The 9531-nt window shown below is 43.3% G+C and overlaps 1 protein-coding gene across 1 annotated transcript in view; it reads right to left on the bottom strand.

The window, feature by feature from the left end:
- Nucleotides 1-255: 255 nt before the first annotated feature.
- The window catches only part of LOC119494897 (lymphocyte antigen 75-like), a 32471-nt gene continuing 23195 nt past the window's right edge, over nucleotides 256-9531 (bottom strand). The window contains exons 2-5 of the mRNA XM_037781120.1: nucleotides 3160-3535; nucleotides 2720-3022; nucleotides 2549-2643; nucleotides 256-384 (exon numbers count right to left, since the gene is read on the bottom strand). Coding sequence (XP_037637048.1) covers nucleotides 256-384; nucleotides 2549-2643; nucleotides 2720-3022; nucleotides 3160-3535 — 903 coding nt within the window. The remainder of the gene's footprint in view (nucleotides 385-2548; nucleotides 2644-2719; nucleotides 3023-3159; nucleotides 3536-9531) is intronic.

The raw sequence follows: 9531 nt of genomic DNA, 5'->3' as shown, positions 1-9531 counted from the left end.
TACTATTCAATATAGACACACAGACACACATATGAAATCAACTTTTATTTTGAAATAAGTCTACCGAGCCAAATAAGAAACTTGAAGCCAAAACAACTCGTCATACATACCGGTATATATTCATATTAAAACACATCACACAATGGTACTGATGATGACGTACCAAGCAGCCCTACATGTTATAGCTCATATAATGCATGTTCACCGTGGGGTTTCTGATGAGCCTATAAGCACAGCTAAAGTTTGATTTCAGTTTCAGAGCTCCGTCTTCTTTCTTTGTTTCTTCTGATAACGTTTCTCTTCCTTGTAGAAGACTTTCCCGTCAGGCTGCTCTCTCCACTTCAGGGTGACTCCCGCTACCTTCGTCTCCAGTCGGTCCTGGAGCTGGAAACACAAACGGCCATTTCAATAGACATCAACTCTGTCTGGAAACCCAGAGAGGACCTGGATCATTTCTATATAAACCCAGAGAGGACCTGGATCATTTCTATATAAACCCAGAGAGGACCTGGATCATTTCTATATAAACCCAGAGAGGACCTGGATCATTTCTATATAAACCCAGAGAGGACCTGGATCATTTCTATATAAACCCAGAGAGGACCTGGAGGATTTCTATATAAACTCAGAGAGGACCTGGAGGATTTCTATATAAACCCAGAGAGGACCTGGATCATTTCTATATAAACCCAGAGAGGACCTGGATCATTTCTATATAAACTCAGAGAGGACCTGGAGGATTTCTATATAAACCCAGAGAGGACCTGGAGGATTTCTATATAAACCCAGAGAGGACCTGGATCATTTCTATATAAACCCAGAGAGGACCTGGATCATTTCTATATAAACCCAGAGAGGACCTGGAGGATTTCTATATATCTGATTTCTATTTCGTATGCAAAATGTGTAAACATTTTTATTGTATAATAAAACAGTTTACACAGAACCCAACACAATGATGATGAACCGCTTTACTATAGATAGATAGAGAGATAGATAGAGAGATAGATAGATAGATAGATAGAGTGATAGAGTGATAGATAGATAGATAGAGTGATAGATAGATAGATAGAGTGATAGATAGATAGATAGATAGATAGATAGATAGATAGAGTGATAGATAGATAGAGTGATAGATAGATAGATAGATAGATAGATAGATAGATAGAGTGATAGATAGATAGAGTGATAGATAGATAGATAGATAGATAGATAGATAGATAGAGTGATAGATAGATAGATAGAGTGATAGATAGATAGATAGATAGATAGATAGATAGATAGATAGATAGAGTGATAGATAGATAGATAGAGTGATACATAGATAGATAGATAGATAGATAGATGGATAGATAGATAGATAGATAGATAGAGTGATAGATAGATAGATAGATAGATAGATAGATAGAGTGATAGATAGATAGATAGAGTGATAGATAGATAGATAGATAGAGTGATAGATAGATAGATAGATAGATAGATAGATAGATAGATAGATAGATAGATAGATAGATAGAGTGATAGATAGATAGATAGATAGAGTGATAGATAGATAGATAGATAGATAGATAGATAGATAGATAGATAGATAGATAGAGTGATAGATAGATAGATAGATAGATAGATAGATAGATAGATAGATAGATAGATAGAGTGATAGATAGATAGATAGATAGAGTGATAGATAGATAGATAGATAGATAGATAGATAGATAGATAGATAGATAGAGTGATAGAGTGATAGATAGATAGATAGAGTGATAGATAGATAGATAGATAGATAGATAGATAGATAGATAGAGTGATAGATAGATAGATAGATAGATAGATAGATAGATAGAGTGATAGAGTGATAGATAGATAGATAGAGTGATAGATAGATAGATAGATAGATAGATAGATAGATAGATAGATAGAGTGATAGATAGATAGATAGATAGATAGAGTGATATATAGATAGATAGATAGATAGAGTGATAGATAGAGTGATAGAGTGATAGATAGATAGATAGAGTGATAGATAGATAGATAGATAGATAGATAGATAGATAGAGTGATAGATAGATAGATAGATAGATAGATAGAGTGATAGATAGATAGATAGATAGATAGAGTGATAGATAGATAGAGTGATAGATAGATAGATAGATAGATAGATAGAGTGATAGATAGATAGATAGATAGATAGATAGATAGATAGAGTGATAGAGTGATAGATAGATAGATAGAGTGATAGATAGATAGATAGATAGATAGATAGATAGAGTGATAGATAGATAGATAGATAGATAGATAGAGTGATAGATAGATAGATAGATAGAGTGATAGATAGATAGATAGATAGATAGATAGATAGATAGATAGATAGATAGAGTGATAGATAGATAGATAGATAGATAGATAGATAGATAGAGTGATAGATAGATAGATAGATAGATAGAGTGATAGATAGATAGATAGATAGATAGATAGATAGATAGATAGATAGATAGATAGAGTGATAGATAGATAGATAGATAGATAGATAGATAGAGTGATAGATACGTGCCTTCTTCAGGATGTCTGCTTTCACAGCGGGGTCATTGAGATCCAGAGAGGAGTCCTCCGGCTTCATCCTCAGCCGTACTACCTGCCTCTTCACTGCTGCAGAATGAACAGAGACATGAAGCATTAGTGTGGTATTACTGTTTGATTCCATAAAGGACAGTAAATCACTCACCAGGTGGGATGCTGTAGCAGACAAACGGTAATCTCCTTTCACAGGACACTGCCCTCCATCTTCCTGATCTCTGCAAAGCTGCAACAGCACAAACATGTGACAATGAGCCCAGTGGGTTGGAACCGGGATCCCAGTAGCTGAATTTGTAGTTGGTACCATCAGACCAATTCAAATGGGGATCTCTAAATAGGCCAATCCATGTATAGTCTCTGTAGATCTCCTGGTTCTCAGTGTGGTTCCTCACAGTGGCCAGGTCTGTGTAGTTCTCCCTGCAGAACCTCTGAGCACCGGACCAATTCATTCCTTCATTCACATAAACAAATTCAGGATCCAGCTGTGTTCCTGCAGTTAGGGTTAGAGGGGGGGGGAGGAATTGTCACATACTGGAAATTTACAAAAAAACGTTTTCAAGATCAAAACATGCCTCGCTAGATCCTCACCTCTGTAACACAAAAATGGATGTTTATAATAGCAATAATGATCGGTCCAGCTTCCATCAGCAAAAGTGACCACACAGAACTCATCACCTGAACTAAAGTTTGGTTCATTGTTAATAGTTGTCCAGTTCCTGTATTCAGACCCCGTCCCTCTGTAGCCATCAGACCACCTCCAGGCGACCGCACTGTACAGACCAATCCACACCTCAGAGCTGTGGCCGGAAGATGAAACTGTGTTCTTCAGTTGGTTCATGTCTTCAGTGTTTTCAATGTTGGCCAGGTCCGTGTACGTCCGTTTGCAGTAGGAGGCAGCTTCAGTCCAAGTCTTTAAATCATCAGTGGTACTGACGGAGAAGGCATACGGAGGGGACGAGCCACCCTATGAGGAAAACACCTTCTCTTAAATATACAAACTATGTATATATACTATGTTTTCTCTACTAGAAGGGCCCTGTAGAGGGCAGGGCATCATGTTTTCTCTACTAGAAGGGCACCATAGAGGGCAGGGCATCATGTTTTCTCTACTAGAAGGGCCCCGTAGAGGGCAGGGCATCATGTTTTCTCTACTAGAAGGGCACCATAGAGGGCAGGGCATCATGTTTTCTCTACTAGAAGGGCACCATAGAGGGCAGGGCATCATGTTTTCTCTACTAGAAGGGCACCGTAGAGGGCAGGGCATCATGTTTTCTCTGCTAGAAGGGCACCGTAGAGGGCAGTGCATCATGTTTTCTCTACTAGAAGGGCACCGTAGAGGGCAGGGCATCATGTTTTCTCTGCTAGAAGGGCACCGTAGAGGGCAGGGCATCATGTTTTCTCTACTAGAAGGGCACCATAGAGGGCGGGGCATCATGTTTTCTCTGCTAGAAGGGCACCATAGAGGGCAGGGCATCATGTTTTCTCTACTAGAAGGGCCCTGTAGAGGGCAGGGCATCATGTTTTCTCTATTAGAAGGGCACCATAGAGGGCAGGGCATCATGTTTTCTCTGCTAGGAGGGCACCATAGAGGGCAGGGCATCATGTTTTCTCTACTAGAAGGGCACCGTAGAGGGCAGGGCATCATGTTTTCTCTACTAGAAGGGCACCATAGAGGGCAGGGCATCATGTTTTCTCTGCTAGAAGGGCACCATAGAGGGCAGTGCATCATGTTTTCTCTACTAGAAGGGCACCGTAGAGGGCAGGGCATCATGTTTTCTCTACTAGAAGGGCACCATAGAGGCAGGGCATCATGTTTTCTCTGCTAGAAGGGTACCATAGAGGGCAGTGCATCATGTTTTCTCTACTAAAAGGGCACCATAGAGGGCAGGGCATCATGTTTTCTCTGCTAGAAGGGCACCGTAGAGGGCAGGGCATCATGTTTTCTCTACTAGAAGGGCACCGTAGAGGGCAGGGCATCATGTTTTCTCTACTAGAAGGGCACCGTAGAGGGCAGGGCATCATGTTTTCTCTGCTAGAAGGGCACCGTAGAGGGCAGGGCATCATGTTTTTCTCCACTAGAAGGGCCCTGTAGAGGGCAGTGCATCAGATTTTCTCCACTAGAAGGGCCCCGTAGAGGGCAGGGCATCATGTTTTCTCTACTAGAAGGGCACCGTAGAGGGCAGGGCATCATGTTTTCTCTACTAGAAGGGCACCATAGAGGGCAGTGCATCATGTTTTCTCTACTAGAAGGGCACCGTAGAGGGCAGGGCATCATGTTTTCTCCACTAGAAGGGCACCGTAGAGGGCAGGGCATCATGTTTTCTCCACTAGAAGGGCACCGTAGAGGGCAGGGCATCATGTTTTCTCTACTAGAAGGGCCCCGTAGAGGGCAGGGCATCATGTTTTCTCTACTAGAAGGGCACCATAGAGGGCAGGGCATCATGTTTTCTCCACTGGAAGGGCACCATAGAGGGCAGTGCATCATGTTTTCTCCACTGGAAGGGCACCATAGAGGGCAGGGCATCATGTTTTCTCCACTGGAAGGGCACCATAGAGGGCACTATAACACATTTTCTCCAATGGAAGGGCAGTGCATCACTTTTTCTCTGCTAGAAGGGCACCATAGAGGGCAGGGCATCATGTTTTCTCCACTAGAAGGGCACCATAGAGGGCAGGGCATCATGTTCACCGAGTCCACCGGTGCCTGGAATGATAAAACAACAAAATGAGCCACTTGGTTTTATTCTAATCATGATAAAACCCGTCTGTGTTCAATGTGGCAGCTGTTTTTTGCCTAACTTTAGTGGATGATAACATATCGGTAGATTTCTTCAAAATGAGACCAGACTGTTCGGTGGATGTGAGTTTCGGAGCCAGGATGTGTCCGTCAGCAGACTAGACTAGCTGAGGCTTGTTTTTGAGCCTACTTCTGCTACTGAAGCACTTGTTGATCACTTTAAGAGGAGTGATGAGTCAGCAGTCTATGACGGTTTGAATCAGTCAATAAAATATGTTTTTCAAAAATGATGAATCACCACGACAACGAGAGGTCCTTGAGCATGCAGCCATACAAGAGCACAATAAACATCAGGCTGATGAGTCCAGCAGTGGGAGAGATTAACCGTGGACGGACAGACAGATGCACACACACGCACATGCACATGCACACGCACACGCACACACACACACACTGCTAGAGCTACAACGATTAATTGATTAGTTCTCAACCATTAAATTAATCACCAACTACATTGATCATGACATTTTGTGTTTTACCAACAAAATGCGAGACGGACAAAAAAATTGGCAGAGGATTAAAAACCAGCAATAAACCACACATAATAAAATAAATAAATAAATAAATAAAAATAAAATAATATAAAAATTGAACAAAAACAAAGTGACTCCAGCTTCTTAAATGAGAACATTTTCTGTTTTCTTTCCTCCTCTATGACAATAAACTGAATATCTTTGAGTTGTGGACAAAACAAGACATTTGAGGACGTCATCTTGGACTTTGGGAAACACTGACTTTTCACCGTTTTCTGACATTTGATAGATCAAACAACTAATCGATTAACTGATAAAATAATGGACAGATTAAACAACACTTTAAATAAGTGTTAGTTTCAGCCCTACACTCGACTGAACACATGATCCCCCCCCCCCCCCCGGGTCTGGCAGAGATAATAAGAGGTGAATATTAGAGTCCATCAGATGGACACCAACATGAGTCCGATGGGAGGACGATGCTGTTCTGTGTTTACTGGATGAGAGTGTGGGGAGTTCTACTGCAGCCAGAACTACTTCATTAATCAATACCATGTGTTTTTCAGCTTGTTGGAGTTTCTCAAAGTTTGAACTCTTATTGTAAATGCAACATGAGTTTGTGTTGAGACGGAGCCACCGGTTGATCCGACAGGGTTGAATCGGTTAACGTCACCTAATTCCCCGTTACGCCGCCCCGCGTCGACCTCCCGGTGTGAATGTGAAGCAGCCGAACGAGCAGAAACATTAGTTTTAAGGGTAAAAGAGAAGCCAGCAGCCTTCATGGTGAAAGACAAAGTGGAGCTAATGAAAGCCAACAGGAGTGTAATGCTGTGTGACTGATACTGGGCTCGCTGTCAGCCCGATTCTACTGGGAGAAGTGGGATGATGACAGATGAATTAGCGCGCTGACAGCCGGCGTGGAGGGACGGGTAATTGTTGCTGAGAGATGGCGAGTGTTTTCTGTCTCGCGCGACGTTAGCCGAGGCCAATCAATCAAAGCTTTTTTTTTATGTGAACACGCCGACTCTGCCGTGTGTGACACCACCGGCTCCGTGTAAACGGGCGGCGCAGGAGTCACGCCTGTTTCTCTGTTGTTTCACTGTCGAGGTTGTCACGGGTGATGCTGTGCTGGATGATGCTGAAGAGGAAGAGGAGGAGGAGGAAGAGGAGGAGGAGGAGGAAGAGGAGGAGGGGGCTGGATGTGAGCTGATTCTCTCTCTGTGGTTCAGAGACCAACAGGACAGAATCAGCACCGACCCGTCACACACAACCTGCAAACAACTCAGCACCAGGATAACTAAGAATACCACAGCCGTACTAAAACTACTTTCTTACACGTAAAAGTCCTGCATTCAAACTGTATCATAATAAAAGTACTAGTGAAGTATTATCAGCAGTATATACGTAAATATCAAAATCTGTTAAATACACGTAGTGGAGTCAAAAGTATATTTTCCTTCTTCATCACTGATACTTAATCAAGCAAAGTTTTAAATCATGGCTTTTATATATTTCATATAAACAGTATAATCACTTTACATTGTTGTAAAGCTACGTTTACTCTAGTAAATACTCTGTTTGGATGAGGTTGGTGCAGTTAGGATGAGGTTGGTGTAGTTAGGATGAGGTTGGTGTTGTTAGGATGAGGTTGGTGCAGTTAGGATTAGGTTGGTGCAGTTAGGATTAGGTTGGTGTTGTTAGGATGAGGTTGGTGCAGTTAGGATGAGGTTGGTGCAGTTAGGATGAGGTTGGTGTTGTTAGGATGAGGTTGGTGCAGTTAGGATGAGGTTGGTGCAGTTAGGATGAGGTTGGTGTTGTTAGGATGAGGTTGGTGCAGTTAGGATGAGGTTGGTGTTGTTAGGATGAGGTTGGTGCAGTTAGGATGAGGTTGGTGTTGTTAGGATGAGGTTGGTGCAGTTAGGATGAGGTTGGTGTAGTTAGGATGAGGTTGGTGTTGTTAGGATGAGGTTGGTGCAGTTAGGATGAGGTTGGTGCAGTTAGGATGAGGTTGGTGTTGTTAGGATGAGGTTGGTGCAGTTAGGATGAGGTTGGTGTAGTTAGGATGAGGTTGGTGTTGTTAGGATGAGGTTGGTGCAGTTAGGATGAGGTTGGTGCAGTTAGGATGAGGTTGGTGCAGTTAGGATGAGGTTGGTGTTGTTAGGATGAGGTTGGTGCAGTTAGGATTAGGTTGGTGCAGTTAGGATGAGGTTGGTGTAGTTAGGATGAGGTTGGTGTTGTTAGGATGAGGTTGGTGCAGTTAGGATGAGGTTGGTATAGTTAGGATGAGGTTGGTGTAGTTAGGATGAGGTTGGTGTAGTTAGGATGAGGTTGGTGTAGTTAGGATGAGGTTGGTGTAGTTAGGATGAGGTTGGTGTTGTTAGGATGAGGTTGGTGTAGTTAGGATTAGGTTGGTGCAGTTAGGATGAGGTTGGTGCAGTTAGGATGAGGTTGGTGTTGTTAGGATGAGGTTGGTGCAGTTAGGATGAGGTTGGTGTGTGGTTCCTCTGTTTGATGTATGAATCTGTGCTCTGTTATTTATTCTGTATAACAACATTATATAAGAAATTAATATTTAACCTTTGGATTGAATCCAGAGATTTTGGCCTTCAACACATAAAACAGATGTACATTTTATCCTTTGGCCCTCTTCGTCCCTCCTCTAGCCGCTCTGAGTCCTCGTTCTGTATCTGTGGCTCCGCTCCAGAACTCAATCTGTATTCTGTCCTCCATATTCAAACCACCGTCCGTCCGTCTCTCTGACAGCCGACTGTGTCTGCCGCTCTCTCGCTCTCATTACCGCTTTAATGCATCTGTGAGTTTGTTGCCGTCGACCTGCCGACCTCGCGCGGCAGCGACCGGCTGACGCGTCCCGGCGGCCGCCGTCTTCCCTCCCCTTCGTCCTCCGGCTCGGTGCTAACCGGCGGTGAACCCGAGAGGCAGGTGGAGGTAAACAGGAGGAGTGTAATTCATTAGCTGCAGCCGCCGCGCTGCCTCCAGCCTATAATTAGCCGAAGCATCACTGACTCAAAGTTTACAAGCTGCGCTCAACAGCATAAATATTCATATGCGTCTCTGAGAGAATCAATAGGGCAGAACAAAAGTTTATGATATTAAAGTATTACAATATTAATGTGTGGGTGAGAACACTTTAGACAAACTAAACGCTCCTCTTCCTCGCCATTATGCAGGCTGGGAGATCACATTTCATGACCTTTGCCATCCGATGGGAACTTGTCTTTGCTTTGGGAGCAGATAAGCCCGGATGATCCGCAACAATAAATAAATGTGTGAAGAGGCGGGAGAGCCCCGGCGCTCCCTCCCTCCCGAACGCTCTAATCTTTGCAATTTGCCATGGCTGATAAAATTTTAATGAGGAATAAGCATAATGGGAGCCTCAGAGAGATTATGGGGAACTGGGATCAGGACGTGTCGGACGGATGAAGATGGAGGAAGATGGAGGAACCAGAATCAGCCGGCAGATCAGAGATGCCCCCCCGAGAGGAGGCGGGATACACCCGGCAGTCTGAGAGCTGCTCTCACTCCTCTCTTTCTCCTCACACAAGATGCTGTTGGAGATAAACTATCTATACATCTAGAAAGAAAGATTTAAAGGAATACTTCACCCACAGATGACCACCTGTATATCAGTTACTCACCGGGTTACCCCCCCCCTTCCACGCTGGACGGAGA

This window comes from Sebastes umbrosus, chromosome 9 (genome assembly GCF_015220745.1).
Source record: "Sebastes umbrosus isolate fSebUmb1 chromosome 9, fSebUmb1.pri, whole genome shotgun sequence".
NCBI lineage: Eukaryota > Metazoa > Chordata > Actinopteri > Perciformes > Sebastidae > Sebastes > Sebastes umbrosus.
This window is presented reverse-complemented; position numbering and strand designations above follow the sequence as displayed.